Source organism: Malaclemys terrapin, chromosome 13, assembly GCF_027887155.1.
Source record: "Malaclemys terrapin pileata isolate rMalTer1 chromosome 13, rMalTer1.hap1, whole genome shotgun sequence".
Taxonomy (NCBI): Eukaryota; Metazoa; Chordata; order Testudines; family Emydidae; genus Malaclemys; species Malaclemys terrapin.
In genome coordinates this window covers 26,885,274-26,908,731 of record NC_071517.1, presented here as the reverse complement: position 1 = coordinate 26,908,731, position 23,458 = coordinate 26,885,274, and the positions used below count along the sequence as shown (strand labels likewise).

General features: G+C 48.1%; 2 protein-coding genes across 3 annotated transcripts in view; both read left to right on the top strand.

The window, feature by feature from the left end:
• The first annotated feature begins 543 nt into the window (after window positions 1-543).
• LOC128847882 (zinc finger protein 300-like) lies at window positions 544-2,912 on the top strand. Its single transcript, XM_054047617.1, has 4 exons — window positions 544-568; window positions 844-970; window positions 1,849-1,950; window positions 2,308-2,912. The coding sequence occupies exons 2-4, from the start codon at window positions 844-846 to the stop codon at window positions 2,910-2,912; spliced, it is 834 nt and encodes a 277-aa protein (XP_053903592.1). The 5' UTR covers window positions 544-568.
• Window positions 2,913-3,593: 681 nt separating this feature from the next.
• The window catches only part of DHRS7C (dehydrogenase/reductase 7C), a 52,185-nt gene continuing 32,320 nt past the window's right edge, over window positions 3,594-23,458 (top strand). Inside the window, exons 1-2 of one of the 2 annotated variants that reach the window (XM_054047380.1) lie at window positions 3,594-3,883; window positions 15,986-16,145. In XM_054047380.1, coding sequence (XP_053903355.1) covers window positions 3,596-3,883; window positions 15,986-16,145 — 448 coding nt within the window. In that variant the 5' untranslated portion in view covers window positions 3,594-3,595. Of the gene's footprint in view, window positions 3,884-15,377; window positions 15,497-15,985; window positions 16,146-23,458 lie in introns of those variants that run through there. The other variant, XM_054047379.1, reaches the window with a different exon arrangement.

Genomic DNA, 23,458 nt, shown 5'->3' with positions numbered 1-23,458 from the left:
CCCCAAACTCCCAACCCATCCAACCCCCCCTCCCTGTCCCCTGACCAGGGCTGGCTTTAAAGAGCCCAGGAATCGGGCTGCACTCCGGCCGGAGCTCCGGCCGGGATTGCTGGGCTTGCGGCCGGGCCGGAGGTGCTCATCTGGGGCTGGGCTGGCACGCTTGGCCGGAACCAGGGCCGGTGCTGCTGGGGGCCGGGCCGGCGCTGCTGGGGGTGCTCGGCTGGCACCGGGCTGGTGCACTTGGCCAGAACCGGGGTTGCCGCTCTGGGGCCGGAACCGGGGCTAGAGCCGCTGGGCCCCGAGCTGGGCCGGAGCCACTGGGGCCGCCGGGCGCCACTCGGCCCGGGCCAGAGGGAGCCACTCAGCCAGGGCCGCACCTCCCCGGAGCTCTCCTCCTCGCGCCCCGCCGCCCCAGCTTACCTGCTGCTGCCTCCCGCCTGCCCCTGCTTCTTTTCAGACTTCCCGCGAAGATCTGATTCGCGGGAAGCAGGGGAGGGGGAGGAGCAGGTGGGCGGAGCATTCAGGGAACAGGAGGAAGGGGAAGACAGCTGCGGGGCCGGACAGCGTGGTAAGGCTGCAGGGGATGGGGGGAGCCGGGAAGGGGCTTTGGGTGCCCAGCGCTGCTTGGCTGCTGCTTTTCTGTCTATAAATAGCCGACCGGGGGGAAATCCCGGACATTTTTAGATTTTAAAAAATCCCCCCCGGAAGATTGTGAGCAGAGTGGGTGGGATTCTTCTCCCCTTGCCCTCCCAGAGCTGTCCTCTTTTTGAGCTTCTTCCCTCATGAATAGTGGGATTCTGTCTGGGGCAGCAGGTACTGAGTGGGGAGCACCTGTTGTTTCAGATGCCGGTGACCTTCGAGGAGGTGGCTGTGTACTTCACCGAGGGGCAAGGGACTCTGCTGGACCCCGGTCAGAGAGCCCTCTACAGGGATGTCATGCAGGAGAATTATGAGACTGTCACCTCGCTGGGTAAGGATTTCTTTCCCCTCAGCTATCTGAAGCCATGGGGTCTGCATTTCTACATTTGGTCAGGTTCTTCCCTGATCTGTTAGGCTACATCTTCACTACCGGGGTGGGTCGATTTAAGATACGCAAATTCAGCTACGCGAATAGCGTAGCTGAATTGGACGTATCGCAGCCGACTTACCCCGCTGTAGGGACGGCGGCAAAATCGACCTCTGTGGCTTCCCGTCGACGGTGCTTACTCCCACCTCCGCTGGTGGAGTAAGAGCGTCGATTCGGGGATCGATTGTCGCGTCCGATCCCCGAGAGGTCGATTTCTACCCGCCGATTCAGGCGGGTAGTGTAGACCCAGCCTTAGATAAGTCACATAGTCCACAACTCCAAAGTGAGAGAGCCATTCACCTCCAAATCCCCTCTAATGGGATAGGGGAGTCATGAACCTAATGGACATGCTAACTCATCCCCATCCCTCCAGCTTTCATGGGAGCTGAAGCAGTGTATTATCCTATCTGCATTAATTCTCACTCACACGCAGTATCTCTGTGCACCTCCCTTCCTGGGACTAGCTCCATATGTGGGGAGGGCTCTGGGCTCTGGTGGTTTAGACATAGGCAGAGGTTTAACACTAGAGCTTGTTTGTGCCTCCGCAAGTTCCCCAGAGCCCACAGATCCTGAAAACTCCTAGTAAGGGTGTGACAATTCCCCCCTCTCCTAGACATCTGCCTCTCCCAAGGGGGCTCAGTTACCATGTTCCCATCTGTTCAGATCCCACAACCCCCCAGGAAATCATGGGGTCAGTTTAAACTCAAGATGTGCCCTTTGTGACAAATACTCCACCAATCCTCAGTGCACTCAGATCATGCTTGTTTTCACCCCCTGAGCAGGACTCCCCATTCCCAAACCTGACCTGATCGCCCGACTGGAAGCAGGGGAAGAGCCGTGGATCCCGGATCTCCAGGACTCTGAGGAAAGGAAGATCCCAAGAGGTATGCACGCAGGTGAAGAGACACTAACACAGAAACTATATGGCAAATGGAGGAAAAAGCTAAAAATCCCCAAAATGTGGTGTGAGCCCCCTCAGTTCTGTCTCATCTCACACAGGTGAGGCTCTGATCAGAAGGTGTTGCATCATCATGGCAGATATCGCTCATGCCTTCCCACCCACCCTGTTAGCTGTCAGGAGTTTTCTGCCTGACTTCACCCCCCTGTGAGTGTTCGGTTGGGATGTGGAGAGAGAATCCAATTTCTCAGTCTCCCCAACAGTTACTCTGTTTTCACTCTTTTCTGTCCTTCCTATCAGCCCAGGCACTAACTCCTGCCTGGATTCTCTCTCTCTCCCCCAGCAGGTTATGAGACAATGGGTGAGGGGAATCCACAGCAGGAAGGTCCTGATCAAGTGGAACTCCAGGCGACCTTTTTGAGAAGAGCTGAAGGGAATTTTTCCCAGTGCTTGGAACAGAGAAATGTCTGGAGTAATTGCCACAGGTCAGAGAGGAAGCTGGGGCACTACCAAACTAAGAAACTGGATGAATCAATCAAATGTGGAGGAGGAGGAAAGGATCCCAATGAAACCACAGCCCAGCAGACAAATCACAAAGAAAAGAAATCCTATAAATGCTTGGACTGTGGGAAACGCATCAGTCATCACTCAGGGCTTATTAACCATAGGACAATCCACAAGGGAGAGAAACCCTGTACGTGTCTTGAGTGTGGGAAAACTTTCAGTGCACCATCTGCCCTTATTGTACATCAGAGAACCCACACAGGAGAGAAACCCTATAAATGCTTGGACTGTGGGAAAAGCTTCAGTGTGAGCTCACACCTTATTACTCATCGGAGAGTGCACACGGGAGAGAGACCGTATAAATGCCTTGAATGTTGGAAAAGCTGCAATCAGACATCAGATCGGATTAAACATCAGAACCCACATAGTAGAGAAACCCTATAAATGCCTTGAGTGTGGGACAAGCTTCAGTGTACCATCAGCCCTTATTGTACATCAGAGAACCCACACAGGAGAGAAACCCTTTAAGTGCTTGGACTGTGGGAAAAGTTTCAGTCGGAGTTCAAGCCTTATTAGCCATGGGAGAATTCGTATGGGAAAGGGACCACATAAATGCCTTGAGTGTGGCACAAGTTTTAATGTACCATCCGCCCTTATTGTACACCAGAAAACCCACATGAAAGAGAAACCCTTTAAATGCTTGGACTGTGGGAAAAGTTTCAGTCAGCATGCAAATCTTATTGTGCATCAGAGACTGCACACGGGAGAGAGACCCTATAAATGCTTGGACTGTGGGAAAAGCTTCAATGAGAAATCAACTCTGATTAAACATCAGAGAACCCACACAGGAGAGATACCCTGTACATGCTTGGGCTGTGGGAAAAGCTTCAGTCAGCGCTCACATCTTATTAATCATGGGAGAATCCACACAGGAGAAAGACCCTATAAATGCTTGGACTGTGGGAAAAGCTTCAGTCGGCGCTCATATCTTATTAACCATGGGAGAATCCACACAGGAGAGAAACCCTATAAATGCTTGGACTGTGGGAAAAGTTTCAGTCAGAACTCAAACCTTATTAGACATCAGACTATTCACACAAGAGAGAAACCCCATAAATGCTTGGATGATGGGAAAAGCTTCAATCCCCGCTCATACCTTCCTAAGCATCAGAGGAGTCACATGGGATAGAATCTATAAATGCCTCAACTGTGGGAAAAGTTTCATTCAAAGAACAAACCTTGCTTCACATCAGACAATCCACACAAGAGAGAGAACCCATAAATACTTGACTGTGGTAAAAGCTTCAATAACTGCAGGAAAAGCCTCTCCCAGAGCAGAGACCCCAGCTTGGCCAGGACCCCCCCTTCCTGGGCCCCAGCCCCTGCTCCCAGGAAGGGCAGTGCTTGGAGGGAAGGTAAGAGAAACCTTCCCCCACCCCCGGTGGCCCCAGGGAGGGGTGCCTCCTGGTTCCATCCTGGCTGCAGGGGGAGGGTGCGATTGAGTTGGCTGCGATTCCCTGCCGTATGCCCAGGAAAGCTGCCACCAGCTCCCATTGTTTTCAGGGCGCATGAAGCCCATGCCATGGGGAGGGCTGGGACAGCGATACCTGGGGAATATAGGGGTGTTGGAGCTGAGAAACTGCTGCCTGTAGGAATTTGCTACCTGTACCTGTTAGTCATATGTAAGGGATTGTTAAAAAAACTGGTATTGTAAAAAACTGCTATCTGATGTAATTTGCTACCAGTAGTAGTAAGAGGTAGCAAATTGTTACCATTAGCGCAGTTGCTCATAGGTAAGGGTGTTCTTATTTGCTGACTTGTCCTAATTTGCTAAATCTTGACAGTGTTGTGGGTTGGAAGCATAAAGTCTTCGGCTTCCAAATGACCCTGCCTGGTGTACATATGTATCAATTACCTCCTAATAGAGAATTGTAAAAAATAGAGTGAGGTCATTTAAACATCATTTATTTTGCAGCTTAATTTACTGGGCTAGCAATGTAGCATCCTGACATTGATACTTGTGCCCAAGTGACCTGTGGGTTGGATTTATTTTAGTGGGACGCAGGACATATGGAGGATAATTTAAACTCTTTATTTCCTTAGGGTTTGCCTTTAATATACTTCTATACTGGTGTGATCTCTGACCATTATCGTTCATCAACTCAGCCGGCAGGCACAGGCAACAATGCCCTGTCCTGTTGCCTTGACTTAGAAAGGTTGTGATCAAAGGGAGTGTAGATTCCAGAAAGCTTCTGGAGTAATCTCATTGGAGATGAAAGGGCTTGTTCAGAAAGAAATTTTGAAGTCTGTAGGGTAAAGATGAGCCAGATGAGTTTGTCTCCATGCAGGTATATTTTATTCTCTGGGGGGTGGGTAGAAAGGAGAGAGAAGTATTTTGCATTTCCTATTTCCCTTACTGAGGGCCATCTATGCTCACCTGAAATTTTTCCTGGCAGAAGCAGTTCCTATCTATTTATTACAGGGTCAAAATATTGCTGCCATCACACAGAGGCATTAGTGGTGATGGAGGTGAGAAGAGGGCCAAGAAGGCCTTTCCCTCCCTCAGCACTCCCATGCATGTGGAAGCTATAATATTGCTGCTGCCTAAGTACCCTGATGGCAAACGGGTAGGGGCAAAAGGCACTGCCAGCTGTACTGAGCACTCCAGAGGAGCCAGGCACTGTGTGGAGTGTATGCTGCTACACCTATCCTGTACTGGTGAGGGCAACCCTCAGTCCCCAGTGCTCCTGGTGGCCCCAGGGCTTCCCCTGGCTTCCACCAGCACAAACACCACACCAGCAAAACACCGTTTGCTTCTCCCCTGCCTCCCCACCCAAAGGGATACTTGAAAATACCTGGAAACAAAAGGACTTGAATTGGGTCAGGGGGGAGGGAAGAACTACTGGACCCAGGCTGGAAAGACACCTTTGGCCTGTGTAGGATTCTACCTAAAACAATATCTAGGGTGAGGAATTATTAACCAATTTCTTTAGTGAATCTAGCTTAGTTGGCGTGCTTTGTATTATTTTCTTAGTAATGTGCTTTGTTTTGTTTGCTACTTCTTTAACCCCTTAAAATACACCTTTTTTGTAGTTAATAAACTTATTTCTGGTTTATAATATAACCCAGTTTATGTAATTTCTAACTGGGGGCAGGAAGTTGTGCATACCTTCCTTCACATTGAGGGAGGAGCCGAATTTCATATAATTTGGGGTTTGTACTCCAAGGCAGCTGAATACCTGGGGCTGTGGCAGGTCCCTTAAGCTAAGTCTTCCCAGAGCTGATCTCAGTGACTATATTGTTCTGCAGCTGGGCCCAGCCCTGCCTGTGTGCTTGGCTGGAAGAGGCTTGTGATCCTGGCCCAGCAAGACCTGGTAAAGGGTGCCCAGGCTGGCAGAAAACGCGGGCTCAGTGATATCTCAGCTCATCAGGTGACATCCCAAGGGTCCAACCTGTCACATGGACTATGGACTTACACTAAAAGGAGTATTCCAACCAATGGACTGAGGACCTTCCAATCTTTTGAAGTTACCAGAACTTTACAAGCCAGCAGTTTATTCCATTTCTGCTTCAAGCCTCATACAAGATCTTTGCATTGAGTGTATGTATTTGATTCCTTTGACCATTTTAACTCTTTCCTTTTTCTTTTCTCTTTCTAAATAAACCTTTAGATAGTAGATACTAAAGAATTGGCAAAATTGTGATTATTTAGTAAGATCTGAGTTATGTATTGACCTGGGTATATGGCTGACCTCTTGGGATTAGAAAAACTCTTTGTTTTATGAAATTGGTTTTAAATAACCACTCATAAAATCTAGTGGCTGGGTGGTGAAACAAGGATGGGGATACCTAGGGAGACTGCTTTTCTGACTTCTTGTTGACCAGTGTGCTAAGACAGAAGTTTACTTTTGTTACTGGTTTGGTATATCTTGTGGAGGAATAACCAACAGTTTGAGATGGATCTACCCCATTTCTCAGCAGTTTGTAAAGAATCTGGAATTCTCAGCTGTGACCCACTGAGGTACAGTTACACCCTCACCTCCAACCCTTTCCACCTCCTAACTGTATCTCACATCTCTGAAGGGATCAGGCAGTAACTCCATCCCCGTTCTGTCTCAGCCTTTCAGAGTGTGAATCTAGCACTCACCCTTGGTTTTCAGGCTGAGAGATGTTTATAATTTTCATTGTTCAAACAACACAAAAATTTCATGACAAAGGGTAAAGAAAGGTTAAAATAAAATTTAAAAAGGACTCTTCTGCTGTCATTTGTATCATAAAGTCCTCAATAAAGCTGTGCTAGATCCTGTCAGACTAAACTAATATCAAAGTATGTGACCAAACGGCCTTCAGTAAGAGAGACAAACCAACACTACAAAGTGGCCTACATTGACACTTACAGATTCATAAAGTGAAATCCCACAGAATCTTAACTCCCAGAAGAAGGAAAACAAATTCATCCTTTTTCTTCTGAACTGGCTAAACCTGTTGCACTCAGCACCTTCTCATTATTTCGTTGTGTCATTTACAAAAGTTTCAACATCATCGTAATGCAAGAAAGAAAAAAAGAAACAAAAGCAAACGAAAGGCAAAATCTGCTCATCTACAAATCTTCTGGACTTGGCTGGTCTAAGCTCCGAAGCCACTTTACCAATAGATGAAAATGGGGACTTAAGTTCAGAAAGCTGAAACAAAGCTGTAGGGGTTCACTTGAATCCCCCTCCAGGTCTGGGAAACTTTCACCTCTAGCCCTCAGGAGGATGTCAGTGTAGTGAGTCGGTGTGGCTCCCCTCCTGTCCAGAAGAGGGAGCCCACGTGCCGGCACCGGAGTGGGTGGAACCACCACCGCCTGTCCCCGCCCCCCGGAAGTCAAGGGGCGGGACAGGAAGTATAAAGGCCAGCCGCCAGAGCTCAGTTGGGTCTCAGCCACCACAGGGAGCAGACGTGCGGCCGGTAGCTCCTGGCCAGGAGACCGTCGAAGACCGGGGCTTGGACCCTGGCTGGCCTGAGCTACCCCGGGCCCACTACGAGGAGGAGCCGCCGGAGCCCGTTCACGCCCGCCACTGGGAGAACCCCTGGGAACCGGACCCCACTAACCCTGAGGGTGAGACTGGACCCGAACCCCTTCACCCCTGCTGCTATCCAGAGGAGCCGCCTGAGGACCATTGGCCGGACTTCCCGGCAGAGCTACCAGACTTGCCGCCGAGCCCGGGCAGAGAGGAGCCCATGGAGATGGACTGGCCCGATCCCGGCGTAACGAACGAGGTAGGCTGTGAGGGGGATCACGGAAGTAGCCCGGGGATAGCCGACCCCGGTCCGGCTGCAACTGAGTGTGAGCCTATGTCAGTGTGTTGCGGTTTGGATACCCCACTGACCAGCAGCGGCAGCAACCGCTGTTAGGGCCCCGGGCTGGAACGCAGTGGAGTGGGTGGGCCTGCGTTCCCCCCTGCCACCCCCTGCACGGGTGGCAGGCTTCCCCCTCACCCAACGCTCGGCTACAGCAAGCCTAGGCGTACCTTTGAACTATTTGCTCGCTCAGCCCCTGCAACAAGGGCCTGAGCCTAACTGTGTTTGCCCCGCCCTGATCCAGGGCCTGGGCTCTGAACTATTTGCTCGCTCAGCCCCTGCAACAAGGGCCTGAGCCTAACTGTGTTTGCCCCGCCCTGCTCCAGGGCCTGGGCTCTGAACTATTTGCTCGCTCAGCCCCTGCAAACAAGGGCCTGAGCCTAACTGTGTTTGCCCCGCCCTGCTCCAGGGCCTGGGCTCTGAACTATTTGCTCGCTCAGCCCCTGCAGTCAAGGGCCTGAGCTTTAACTGTGTTTGCCCCGCCCTGATCCAGGGCCTGGGCTCTGAACTATTTGCTCGCTCAGCCCCTGCAGTCAGGGGCCTGAGCTTTAACTGTGTTTGCCCCGCCCTGATCCAGGGCCTGGGCTCTGAACTATTTGCTCGCTCAGCCCCTGCAAACAAGGGCCTGAGCCTAACTGTGTTTGCCCCGCCCTGATCCAGGGCCTGGGCTCCGAACTATTTGCTCGCTCAGCCCCTGCAGTCAAGGGCCTGAGCTTTAACTGTGGTTGCCCCGCCCTGACCCAGGGCCTGGGCTCCGAACTATTTGCTCGCTCAGCCCCTGCAGTCAAGGGCCTGAGCTTTAACTGTGGTTGCTCCGACTCTGCACTAAAGAGCCGGAGTTTCGGGACTAACTGACTACTTGTTCCCACAGTAGTGAGTCGGTGTGGCTCCCCTCCTGTCCGGAAGGGTCGAGCCCCGGCTAGGACCTACTACAGTCAGGATCAAAGAAATCAAAGTGTGATTCCTAAGCATGGAGAGCAAAGAACACTGTTGGAAGTGCCGTGCTGGGAGGGGTGTGTGTGTGTGTGGGGGGGGGGGTTTAGAATGAGGAGAGGATAAGCTCTCCAAGGCTCAGCCAGAGGCTGTTGTGTCAGGGCGGAGAATGACAGTGAAGGGGGGAGGAGGGAATCCCTCCCACTCTTCCCATCACCCTTGACTAACATAGAACCCAAAACACCACATTTTCCTATCCTGGCTCCAGCACTTTTAGAATCTATTTAATTCTGGTCTCTAAGGGAGTCAATGTACAAAAAATAAATGTTTTTGGCATAACCTGGAGCAATGTGAGACTATGTGGGAATGAGACAATCTCTCCCCAAACGGGGAACTCACGGACTCAAACAATCACTCCGCTAATGGGGGGGAATCAGAATATAGAAGATGGTTGGGGGCAGTCTAGACAAAAGTGGGGGAGGGGGAGATTTGCTAGCTAATCCCAGCCACTTTTCCCACCACAGACAGACCCTTTGAGGCTGATGCTGAGGAGGCAGAGGTGGGTTCCTGAAGCCTTTAAGCCTCCCACAAAAGAGCCTGTGGAAATCAGACCCTCTCAATGGAGCTTTCTGAATGCAGAGGGGGCAGGGAGAAGGGGCAGAGGGGTAAGTGATAAGAGGCAGCACCACACTTCCCCGTTCTTTCCTCTCTTATCCCATGATCCCTAATACTTGATTTCCCCAGCACCCAGCGGAAGGTGAAAGCCACCCCCATCCTGGGGCCAAGCCATAAGATTCCAGCATTAGAAGGCTGACTGCAGCCCCTCTGCACCACTTGGTGATGCTGGATTCCCCTTCTATGGTGTGCTGGAGCTACTTTCCCTCCCTGCAGCCCCAGGATAGGGATTGTCATGGTGTGGGTGTAACAATGCTGCCTTGGGTGGGACCCAACTGAGAGTACCAATTCAGGACAAATTGCTTAATGCTGGGCAGTTACAGCCCAAGGCTGGGGTTCCTTTGCACACCAAGGCAAACCAAACCAGCCAAATAGAGAAGACTTTGGTTTTACCCCACTGGCTAACCATAAGTCTCGCAAGCAATTCCCTTAGACACTCCAGTTTCCCAGTATCACCACCAGTGCCACTCGCTATGGGGATGAATGGTTATGAAAACCAATACCCCAGTAAAAGAAAAAAGCTTCTCCTGATCCCAAAGGACCAAGACCCAGACCCACGTCACTGGAATGGGTTACCTAGGGAGGTGGTGGAATCTCCTTCTTTGGAGGTTTTTAAGGTCAGGCTTGACAAAGCCCTGGCTGGGTTGATTTAGTTGGGATTGGTCCTGCTTTGAGCAGGGGGCTGGACTAGATGACCTCCTGAGGTCCCTTCCAAACCTGATATTCTATGATTCTATGAATATATAAATTAGATCTTACCCACAAATCACGCTGTTGCCATTCCTTTAGAATCTAAAATCTAAAGGATTATTCATAAAAGGAAAAAGATATAGATGAGAGCTAGAATTGGTTAAATGAAATCAATTACATACAGTAATGGCAAAGTTCTTGGTTCAGGCTTGTAGCAGTGATGGAATAAACTGCAGGCACAAATCAAGTCTCTGGAGTACATCCACAGCTGGGATGGGTCATTCAGTCCTTTGTTCAGAGCTTCAGTTTGTAGCAAGGTTCCTCCAGAAGTAAGAAGCAGGATTGAAGACAAGATGGAGGAGTTTTCATGGCCTTTTATATCCTCTGCCCTGTGGAAGATCACAGCAGCAAGATGGAGCCTGGAGTCACATGGGAAAGCCACATGTCCATGCTGACTCAGTTCTTTACAGGCCGATGCCATTGTTTACATGTTAGTTTGAACGTTCCCAGGAAAGCTCAGATGTGGATTGGCATCTCCCAAAGTTCATTGTCAGCCAAGTGTTTCTTGATTGGGCACTTATTGAGAATAGCCCTTTCTTAAGAAGCTGACCAAATGCTTCACTGAGGCTTCTTAGAATCAAAACACATTGAGATACAAGTACATAGCCAATATTCATAACTTTAACAACAACAATTGATACACCATACAGATAGCATCATCATAATCAACAAAGCATAACCTTTTTATAGACACCTCACACGACAACCTTTGTACAATATTTGCTGCAAATATATATCAGTGGCTGCAACCATGAGCTATACTGCCATAGGTTATGTCAGTAACGTCACAGAGGGTTGCAGTGGCTCTCCAGACTGTGGGTGGGTTTCACCCAGAGGGACAGAACAGGAATTAGCACCGAGGGTGTGAGAGCCTTCCCAAAGTGGGGGCCCACACCAGTGAGGCCTGTCCCCTTCCCCCCCAAAGGTCCCAGCCCTCCTCTTCCCCCAGAGGCCTCCGCCCCCAGAGAAGCCAGAAGCTGGAGCATGGCTAGGGAGGCCGCCCAGACCCGTCTGCCCTCTCCCGGGGTGGGCGAAAGCAGCCCCTGCCTGTGTCCCTGTTCCCCAGCCCCCACCCAGAGCAGGTGGAGGCTCTCCCTGACCTGGATCTCGCGGGGGGGGGGTGCCTCAGAGCTGCAGCCCAGCCATGATAAAAGCTGTGCTGTGAGCTGTGGGGAGCCACGGCAGACCCTCCCCTGTGAGCTGTGGGAGCCACGGCAGACCCTCCTCCTGCCTGTGATGCAGTGAATCTGCTGAGAGCAGCCCCTGGCCTGTGTCCTTGCCCACCAGGGCAGCTGGAGAGTCTGCACTGTGGCTCCCCGCAGCTGCCCGTCTGCTTTTACCATGTCCAGGCTGTGGCTCCAAGGTCCCCTCCTCCAGCCCCTGGGCTGGAGCTGGGTCAGGGATTGCCATGTGGGCAGCTGTGGTGAGCCCGTGTGGAGTCATGGACCCTCCACCTCCACCTGCTCTCGTCTGGGAGCCCAGGGGATGGGGACATGGGTCAGGGGCTGCTCTCAGCCCCAGCACAACACAGGCAGGTGGAGGGTCCAGATGGCTCCCACAACTGCCCGGGCTCCTCAACTGGGCTCCTGGCCAGGGGGCGGGGCCTCGAGGGGAAGAGGAGGAGAAGGGGGTGGGGCCCACTGTGGCAAAAAGTGGAAGGGATATGGCCCCTCCCAACCCCCTGGTTCCAGTGCCACTGACTAGTACCGGGGAGATTCTTTGTCCTGTGCTCAGCTTCATATGGTACTATTCCTCCTGAACAGAACACAGACTCAGCTTACAAGTCTCAGGGAGGGGGACGATGGGAGAACTCTCTAGGGATATCCTGAATGTACTTGAAACTCCTCAGTAGTTTCAGGCTCTTGGAATTTAAAGGCAATTCAGAAGTTAACTTGTTAGTGAAGTCTTTCAACTTTTATTCTAAGCTACAGATTGTCTCATCTGAGTGTACGGTGTTCATCTGTTCTCAGGATTTTAACTCTAATGACTTTATTCAGCAGGTGTATGCTCCCTTTGTACTGCAGCTGGTGAGGTGAGTGTGAAAATGAAAGAATAAAGAATGTATTCAGAGTTATCGTACAATGGTGCTGGTATGAAGGGGAAATATCAGCCTTTATCATAGGAACAGAGTGATATTCTATCTGGGGTCTCATTGCCAGGACGATCAGCCTCACCCCCAGCCTAAGGGGACCAGACTCAAGAGTTATTTTATTTTGCTATCCCTATCAGAGATAGGGTGGCCAGATGTCCCAATTTTATAGGAACATTCCCAATTTCTGGGTCTTTTTCTTATATAGGCTCCTATTACCCCCCATCCCGGTTTTTCACACTTGCTGTCTGGTCACCCTAATCAGAGAAGTTCTGCCTGCTTTTCTGTGGCATCCAGGAACAGTGGGGAGGAGACTGGAGGGATGAATTCCTCAGTCTGTGCCATTTGCAGCTATTGGTGCCAATGTCATTATTCCCAGAATGCTTGGAACAGCAGCAGCACAGGAGGGGAGAGGGTTCTGAACCCATGCACAGAAGAAAGGAAAAACAAGTTTGGGGCAGTTACTGAGCTGGAAGCTCCACCAAAGAAAATGAAAAGGGGCAAAATGGAGGAGGAGTGTAGGGAAGAGGGTGAGAATTACATCTGCTGACTGCAACTGTCCCCTCCCCACCTGGCCTCAGGTTCTCTCTGGTGCCTGTTCTTGGCCTGAGTACTACTTCTGCTCCCCTGCCAGGGTCCCCACTTCTAGAATAGTCCTGGCACTCTGCAGGGGGCAGCCAGCCCTGGGGCTCCTGCACCTATACAAGGTCCAGGATAAACAGAGACCTCCAGTCTTCATGGCTCTCTGGCCACTTGTCTATTCAGTTGCAGGAAGGGAATCTGGGGACTGATTGAGGGCGCCTGGGGAGCAGCTTCCTGGGACCAAGAAAAGGAAGTTAATCCCATGGGAAGGAAGCACTCATTGGAGATGCTCTTGAGGATGCAGGTAGTTACACAGGCTGCTCTGTAACTGGCCACATCTTCAGGAGTTATCAGTTGGCTAAGATCTGTTGAAGTCAATGTATCATCTTTGTATCGTGTGTTATAAATATGTGTTGTATAGCTGTATCTCAAACCTGTGCTGTGTTTCTGGTGACACCCCTGAACAGATTGACATCAGCGCTATCCAGCCTGCTTAATGGCATATCAAAGGCAATCAGCTATTCAATGATCCCATTGAGAGAAGGCGGGGTTACACCTATGAGTCAGCAGGACATATAGGGACATGCCTGTGAACAGCAGACTGCAAGTGCTTTTCCATGTCCATCTGCTGTGAATTTGTGTTTGGGACAAAGGAAGTACAAGCCACATGGCAAAGAATATAAAAAGGCAGCTGCATCTTCTCCATTTTGTCTTCAATCCTGCTTCTTATCTCTGGAACAACTACTCTACAAACTGAAGCATTAAACAAAGGACTGAATGACCCATCCAAGCTTTGGATGTGTTCCAGAGGGACTTTCAAGCCAGCCAACTCACCAGTGCTGCTAAGAATCTGATATATGGAATCTGAAGTCTTATGTATAGGGCTCAGTGTCTGTCATGGAGGTCGTGGAAGTCACAGATTCCATGATTTTCCGTGACCTCCGTGACTTCTGCAGGGGTCAATGTGTCCGACCCCAGAGCTGCCCAAGCAGTTGGCGTTGGGTCAGCTGCTCAGGTGGTCCCCGGGACAGCCACACAAGCCACTGCTGGACTGGCCCTGGGTACAGCCACACCACCCACTGCTCTGGCGTCACCCAGCAGGGGTGCTTGGTCGGCCAGCCGGAGCAGCTGCAGTGCGTGGCCCCTGGCAGCGATCCCCAGTCAGCCGGCCATAGCAGTCATGGTCCATGACCCCGGGCAGCGGTCCCTGGCCATCTGGAGCAGCCATGGTCCGCGGCCCCGGGTAGCTGTCCCCGGCTGGCCTGCCAAAGCAGCCGTGATCCACGGCCCCTGGCAGCTGGTGCCACTGGCCCCAGGTGCCCCCCCCCACAGTGGCACACACACACACCCCTCCAGTGACCCCCCCAAGATTTTTATCACAGGTATTTTTAGTATAAGCCAGCCGTTCTGAAATTTTAGCAATCTGAGGACCCCTATTTTGATTTAAAATTTTTCGGGGACCCGCCCCGCCTCTTAACTGAGGTCCTGCCCTTGCCCCACCCCTTCTGTGAGGCCCAGCCTCCACTCGCTCCATCACCCCTCCCTCTGTCAGTTGCTCTCCTCAACCCTCACTCATTTTCACCATGCTGGGGCCAGGGGCTGGGATGTGGGAGGAGGGTGAGGGCTCTGGCTGAGGGTATGGGCTCGGGGCAGATTAGAGATGAGTGGTTTGGGGTTCAGGAGGGGGATTTGGGCTGGGGCAGGGTGTTGGGGTGGGTAGGCTCAAGGAGGGAGTTTGGATGTGGGAGGGGACTCTGGGCTGGGGCAGGGAGTTGGGGTGCAGGAGGGGGTTCGGAGTGTGGGGTCCTGGTGGCGCTTCCCACGGCTCCTAGCACTTGTTTTCCATTGGTTTAGTTCTCTGAGTTTCCCTAACTCTTCTCTAATCCATATCACAGCTCATTCCAACTCAGGTGCCCAGTTCTCTCTGTTGAATTTATCCCCTCTCCTATCAGTGCCCCCTGAGCTTTTCCCTTCTCAGGATTGTTTTATGACATCTATAAAGAGTCCACGTCTCAGATCCACACAGGAGAGATGTTAGAACCACTGCACTGTAGATCTTCAATTGGTGGCGAGACGGATATTGTCTTGGTTAAGAACTTTTGTTTGAAGCCAAGGGCCTGGCTCTGAATGAACTCTCTCCTAACAGCTAGCTGGGCGATTAGATCGTAGATGGAGGAGTGAATATTCAGATTGAACAAACACAAACTATTTCCACTGCAACTTTTGAAAAAGAAAAAGACACTAGAACCTTTATAGTGTTATTGGGCTTGTACAAATTGTTTTCATGCATAATATCAGTTGAAGGCCTAAACCAAACAACAAGGTGATCCAAGGAACATATTTCCATTTTATCATAAAGGCAAGACACAAAAACATTGAAGCTTCTTTGTGCAGTTGAATTAGGACAGTGCAAAGAGCTCTAAAAAGACTTTCCAGCCCTGTGAAACTAAATAGGTCAGGCATGTGGATCGTGCTGTAGATACTATATTTACTTTTTAAAAAATCTCTTATGCAGCTGAGAACTATACATAGCTGTTCTCCCTCAAGACAAGTAGCCTCAGTACATAGACTGCTTTCCAGAAATGCTGAACGAATTTGATTAAAATCTTAGAATAAATTAGTTACTTATCTGCTCCTTGACTGCTGCATATTCATAGTAAGTTATTCTCTTCTCAGTACTTCTGTAATATGTGAAATGTGTATATCTGGGTATAACAATGATAAACCTTTATCTATGTAGTTCCAATACGATAGGAAAATGTATCAGAGATTAATGTAACATAATTTTACATCCCTTCGGTTATACTGAATTCACTCTTGCAACTGTGCAATTCTGTTTCTAGAAGAGAACTGTCATGAATAAAATGACAAAAGGCTTTGACTATAATGTGTAATAGTGAGAAGGAAAATGAAGCCGATCTGATAAAAATAGGGCCACATTATACCATTGATTTTCAAGCTAAGTTTTCTCTTGAAACAGTTAAAAACTGGTGACATGCTGTGGCTGCTGCTGTCTAATATAATCCATACATTCTGCTTATCTTTTCCATGAATGGAGACAAGGATTCATTTTAAAAGATATCTTGAAAAATATGAAGAATGGCTCATTTCTATTGTGACTCTAACCTGGTCTATTTTCTTTCAGGTAAAAATGGGTGTCCTTGCTGTGCTTATTCTTCCTTTGCTCCTTTTTGGAATCAGTGGAATTATATATATTTACCGAGCAGTTGGTCGGCTAATGTCAAAGTCAGCTGTGCAAAACAAAGTGGTAGTGATTACCGATGCCATCTCTGGATTGGGCAAGGGTAAGTTGTCGGGTTTGGTTTTTTTTTCACTGTTTTATAGAGAGAAAGAATCATTGTATCTAGCATGGGCATTGTCAGATGACCTTATATGTCTGTTACCTTATATAGGATATGTTCACCTGCAAAATGGAGAGAAAGCAAATATAAAAAGAAACACATACTACAATTTTGGAATGTGCACTCTTTGTTCCCCTTTAGAGGAATTGCTGCTGATTTAAATGGACTTTTAATGTATATATTTATCTCAGTTGAATAAGAAGTTTGAGAGGAAAATGAAGATGGAGTTATTTTTAGCATGCTGTCACTGTGAGATCTAATTACATGTACAGTCACTATCAGGTGGCAGCATGTCACTATAAATAGATGATTCATATAACCAATATAACCCATAAGGTCTGTACCACTCCAGCTCCATCAGGCCTTGATCATGCAAACATTTATATGTATGCTTAACTTTAAGCATGAGGAGTCCCATGGGCTTCAATACAGTACAAAGGTTTGCAGGATCTGGGCCTAATTGAGTGGCTTTGCAATGGCACAGGCACATCTGTGTGTGCTGCAGCAGAGAGTAAGTATCACAGTGACCAAGTGGCACTGCTATCTCAGTTCATGCTATATAGTCACATAAAGCTAGCATAGCGGTTCATTTAGATGCATATCTGTCTTGGTTACTTGCTTTAGATGTATCACATTGCACTTACACATCATTTTATTTATATTTTAATCTCTATTAATTGAAAAATCTATAAATATTCATTTATATTCCTTTTTAATGGTTTGTTGATTATTAGTATATTAGACCTTTATTTCATTTTTAAAAAACTACTTCACCTGTTTGTGTTTTAAATTAATGGAGATATCCCATCTCCTAGAACTGGAAGGGACCTTGAAAGGTCATTGAGTCTAGTCCCCGGCCTTCACTAGTAGGACTAAGTACTGATTTTGCCCCAGATCCCTAAGTGGCCCCCTCAAGGATTGAGCTCACAACCCTGGGCTTAGCAGGCCAATGCTCAAACCACTGAGCTATCCCTCCCCCCTTCTGGGGCCTCACCACTCCCTCCAGTGTAGAAGGGCTGAGCCATTTCCATCCTCTCTGGGGACAGAACAGCTGCTGCTCTTTGCTCATACGTTCTCATATTACCTGTAGAACATGCCTTCTAAAGGAATGTTTTAATATTTAAAATTGTGCCTTTGTGATTTGGTTTGGTTTACAAGAACCACAGCCTTTACACTTTGTTTTTTCTTTCCAGTTTTTTCCTACACTAAATGGGAGATGTTTGGAATGGATTTTTGTTTTCAGAGAAGTTTTCTTCAGGGAATTATCTGTGTGGTAGAAAAGGAAACCAGGCTATTGTATGTGTAAATAAACGGAATACAGTTGCCATGAGAAAGGGAATGGAGTTGGGAGCAACGTTACCTCCGTCGTGAACTCTGATATCTAGCATCTTAGCCAGGTGTCTGCACTACCCTACAGTCCTGCCACACAAAATATAAGAACGTGCATTGAAAAGCATTTAGAGAACCCTCTTCAGAGACTTAGACCAGCATCCCATGCAAAACCAGCCAAGCAAGCACATACTCAGAACAACCAATTCCTTCAGACAAATAGCTGCAAACATCCTTCTTCTGTGTGCCCAGTCTGCTGGAAGATCAACATCTCCACTCCCACCCCTGCTCCCTCAGCAGTTTCCATATCCCAAAGCCACTTCTCACACTGCATGGTACATAAACTGGAAGACCCAACATTAATGCTATTTATTTATACAGTTGGTTTCTTAACACAAGGCAGTAATACAGAAAGCAGGTCTGCATCCTCTGCAAACACACAGCTCTGTGAAACAGAATCTAGTAGGCACAACTGTAATTCAATATGGCTTTCCTGCAAAGCCAGAGAGAAACAATACAATTCTTCATGACTAGGTGTGGTGAGCTCTTCCTTAGAGAATCCTGTTTCAAATATCAAATCTGTCTTTCTGCATTACTGATGTGGCTTGCATCTTTAAATGGGCAATGACACCAGGTCATTCCAGCAGTGTGCTATCCTATAAAGTATTTGAAATTGTCACTGTGCATGAGGTGAGGGACAAGTCCATTTTACAGGGCCAAGTCTGACGCAGAAAGCTGAATGAGACACTAGCTTGCAGTACAGTACACTGGTTCTAATCCTTCACTTGGCATGGGACCACCTTGCAGCAGCATCTGCCCTGAAAAACAAAATACTGTTTATTAACAGCTGTTCCATGGAATCCCAGTTGAAAAGGAACATGGGAGAATCTATGCCATATTTACTGCTATTGCAATAATCCAGCACCAGGGATGCAGCTCATCATGAACGGATATTGTCCCCAGCCATCATGTGTTGTCCCACAAACTTATACAGGATCGTTTTAGGGGTCAAGGCAAAGATGCCACATTTATTATTAATCTGTAACTATTAACAAATACCTCAATGCTTATACACATACAGTCACACACACACACACACACCAAAATGTTCTGCAGCTGCTGGATAGTTACCAGTCCTGAGTGTAGTTTGAGTTCGCAGCTTGGGATCGTAGCTCGTGACAGCTAACTGGCCAGGAGAGCTGAGCACGAGGGGGAGCCGGGTCTCTGTCGGGCGCGCACCGATGCTCCTTGATGTTGATAGCAGAACGTTACCCAAAGTCTCTCATCTCACCCTTCCTTTTTTATAGGAGTTTTTGGATTCAAAGTCTCTAGGTCTCGCTGTGTCACGCCGCCTCTGGGTTTGACTTGATCACCCGTCAATTGCAGGCGTGACTGTCAGCCTGGGACCTGGCTTTGATCTTCCTTCTGTTGTTTCTTTTTAAGGTGGATGCTTCTTGCTTGAGTTAGAGCTGTTGTCTAGTTCTTCAGCCGTTGGTATTTGAACTTTATCTCATCAGGACGGGCTGGTGCTGGAGGTTGATTCTATCACCCATACATCCCTCATTCACACATCTTAACTAGACTAATAAGGTTACAGCAGGGTTTGCAAAAATGAAGGTTGCAGCAAGCCCTTACAAAATGGAGTAAGCATTTTAAAATGGGGTTTGAATTACAATATGGCACAGAAGTTACAATGTAGGCAAAATGGCAAGTGTAATGAAAGTTACAATGTAGCAAAATGGCAAGTGTAATGGAAGTTACAATGTAGTAACAGAAGTTACAATGGTACAGTGGATAACTTAAAAACAATTTCATTCACATTGGTTCTACACATGGTGCCACATGTGTGTAAGTGCACAGGAAGATGGGGCTAGCTCTATAAAGGGATTTAGGTGTTCCAGTGCTCAGCATTGCAGCACCTAACTTTCAGCTACCCTGCCACCCAGTTGCTAGAAAAACAGGGCAGAAAACAAACTTTAATTAAGCAACTGCTTAGCTGATACTTGTACCACTTTTCCTAAGGTTCTTTTAATTTTAATTCCTAAGGACGTGAGAATTGAATTTAGCTTTATAGAGTTATATTAAATATCCTTAATGGCAGCTTAATAGTATATTGAGAAAACAAATATAGTATTGGACTACGATTTGCCTAACATAAAGTAGAAAATTGGTCAATATATCCATTTAAGTTTTTCAGAATCAAATCACACGAGAAAATAACACGTATACTCAATTACTATGTTGGGAAGGTGACTTTGTTTAGATTCTTGACTAAGAGTCAAATAGGGCTTTAGTTGTGTCAATTGTTTATCAACTCTGGTGTCGCTAACACAACAGAAGAAAAACAATCCAAAGCTGGACCACAAGACAATTTGGCCAATTACTTACTTGTCAATTCACCAACATCTCCTTCCCATGGATTTATAGCAGTCAAACCTTTTAATCTATTTCCCAATGAACTATATTAGCCCCAGTATCTGACTCCTAACTACCTAAGATGAATTCCTGCATTTATGACAACCTAGTGCTGTTCAGCAAGTTTGCACACTTGGTCTCATTTTATATCTGTATACTAGAACTTGGAAGGCAATATGAAACCAGTAACTATGGTAGCCACATGTACAGTGTTTCACAGTTTTAGTTAACATTAACTTGTTCAGTTTCAAAGCTACTTTACAGTCATTTTGGTTGGAACCTGTTACAAAAGAAGGCCACAGAGTGTAATCTGTGACAATCTTTAAAGCATGTACACTTCATTACTAATTAGGTACCCAGTTTTAGGAAGTGGCCAGCTGATTGATTTGGATTGTCACCCAAAAGAAAGTTTGTGTGTTATTTATCACCAGATCTCTGCTCAGTCATCAGATTTCATCTTATTTATAATTCACAGCAGGTGTTAACACTCCAGATGCAGGTAGAGCAAAGGACAGGCACGACTGTAGTCTTTTTCCAGTGCACCAGCAAGCGACCTGAATTTCTGGAAATGTCAGAAACCATGGTGGGGATGGTCAGTCCTAATGGTTGGGCCTGTACTGGTGTCAGGGGTGCTGGTGGGCTTGTGCAGCCCAAGCTGAAGCCGGTGGCACTGGAGTCTCACTGCAATTTTTAGTCAGTGTGATGACCCGTCAAGGTTCCCACAACTGTGTTACACCCCCTGCTTCAGCAAGTGAGGACTTCGCTGCTGCTAAGCTCTGCGTATTGTCAGCTTCCTGACTCTCTAGCCTGTCTTCCTTGCCAGCAAACTCTTCAGGGCTCTGCCAGTCATAACCTTGACTCAGGGCCAGTGCAAGCACTAGGCAAACTAGGTGGCCACCTAGGGCGCCAAGATTTGGGGGGCGCTGAAAAGCGGTGCCTAAAAATAGGACCAGATAGCAATCAAGACGCAGGCTGCAGATCGCAGACTGTAGGGAGGACGTAGATAAGAATCACGCTCCCAATGAATTGCTCTCCGACTCCTGCCATTTAGAAAGCCAGCGAAGTCCTTTGATTGTGAATCGATAACTGTACAGATTGCTGTGTGGGTAGGTCCATTATTACAGTACTAGCTCCTCTGTCTTGCAGATTGCACAGCAGCAGCCAGAAGGAGAGTGGAGCAGCTTGCGCGGGAAGTGTAAGACCCCCCGCTGGGGCTGAGCTGTGCTGTCAGTGTGGTGCAAGCGGGGCCGGCTTGCACATGGCAGCTCCTCAGAGAGCAGGCTGTAGGTTTTCCAGGGCAGAGGCTCTGCTTCCTAGGGAGAGAAGGGAGGGAGGCCATGGCTGGCAGCTTTGCAGGCTCTCTTGCGTGGAAGGGCGGCTAAGCTGCTTTAACCCACCTCCCTGGACCCCAGCTTTCTACCCTCCCGACCCTGCATTGGCGTGAGGGCCGCGCCCTCTCTGCCTTCACAGTGCCTGCCCCACGCCCCCCTGCTGGAGCGAGAGCCCAGCATTCAACTCCCCAACCTGGGCACAGGACGAACTCGTGAAGGCAAAGCAGGCCACACACTCCCATTGCCCTGTTGCAAGTGCACTTGGCCCACTGCTGCTGCATGCCAGGGACTGGAGAGGAGAGCCCATTTCACCTTGCAGCTCTTTGAATCCTACCCTGCCCGCCGTCCCCCTCCACACCCAAACTCGGTCTGCTTTCCTTCCCCTCCCCAGCCAAACCCGATCCTCCCAGTGACCGAACCCGGTCTGCTCCCCTTGCACTCCCCAGCCAAACCCGAACCCGGTCTGCTTCCCCTCCCCACCAAACCCAATCCCCCAGTGACCTGAACCCAGTCTGCTTCCTTCTCCTCCCAGCCAAACTCGAACCGTCACTGACTGAATCCGGTCTGCTTCCCTTCCCCGCGGAAAAATAAATTCTAAATTATCATGTGTTACTTTGTGACAGTGTATTGTGTATAATGTATGTGATTTATTTTAAGAGCCATGCTATGTTGTGCAAAGTGAAAACAATAACAATGTCAGCACTGTCAGGTTATTCATTTATTTTCATTAAATATGTAGACTGAATAATTAAATGAATACATTTTCAAGCTGAACATGTATTAATTCTAATTAACAATGCCACATTATGCAGTATTCATTTTTGAAAGTTTTTAAATAAGTGATGCTGGGGGGGGGGGGAAGGGGGGCAAGGTGGAAGTTTCACCTAGGGCGCAAAATATCCTTGCACCGGCCCTGCCTTGCCTAGCATATAATAGTCAGTGAACCTCAATTCCCAAGTTCCTCATAGATGCCTCTCTCTGCAGTGTTCTGCTCTTCTTACTTTGCATCCACAAACCTTATCAAATATGTTGTGCCTTCAAAGAGACAGTTCACAGCAGCTTATTAACTTAGTTTATTCACAAAAGTACATAGGTTTATGTGATGCCAAATATAAGGAACAAGTAATGTTTACAAACAAATGGAAGTAAAAATATGCTTCTAAGAAAAGAACCCCAACAAACTAGAGTCTTTTCTTCAAAGATGTTTTTCTCACCATAGTCTTTCTTCCAGCATGGTTGGCTTATATAGCTTTAGCCAGGACCCAACATATGGAACTCAAAATGCTTGATTTTTGACTCTACGTGAATGATAACCTAGGGGTTCTTTCTCCCTCTCTTTAGTAGTTCAATAACTCTTTGAAAAGTAAGCCCCAACAAAGCTTTTCTCTTCTGCTGGAATATAGATAGAATATTAAGGCTGGAAGGGACCTCATCTACTCTAACCCCTGCTTGAAACAGGACCAATCCCCAACAATTCCCTCCCCCATCCCTAAATGGCCCTCTCAAGGATTGAGCTCACAACCCTAGGTTTAGAAGGCCAATGCACAAACCACTGAGCTAGATGTCATGCTATAGTCTCCTTTGCATGTTAGCTTGATAGCTTTGTTTATCTTGTTTGTAAATGTATTTTCATTGTCTCTGCCTGATGGGCAGGCAGGTCAGCCAAGGAAATCCACATTCCTTTGTCTAAAGCAGACTCGTCTTAGACATTGCTTGCCAAACACTTCTTAAGGACATAATTCCAATACATATCCATAACTCTTTGTACGCACCCTATACATGCACCACACAATGAGTTTTGAGACTAGTGTGTTACCAATTTGCATATGATACCTTACATGACACCTTTTAGATACATATTCTGACAACAGTGTGTCAGGTACAGTCAGTCAGGCCTGACAAGAGTTGCTGACACAGAGTAGAGAACCACCAATGGGCATCTGTGTCAGATTGAGCTAGCTAGATTCAAGATAGTGCTGGTACAGCTCCATGAACTGCAAATTACATCCTCATTGCAGTGTAAATGTAGCCTCAAAGCCATGACCTGCAAGCTCCTTGGCTATTTAGAGTTTGATTAGATCATGGGGCTAGAGTGCACCATTCTGCGTGCTTTTAATATTGTAAAAGATGTTAATCTGTTTTGTACTTAGTGTTCATGTATACATTTCCTGTACCGTGAAG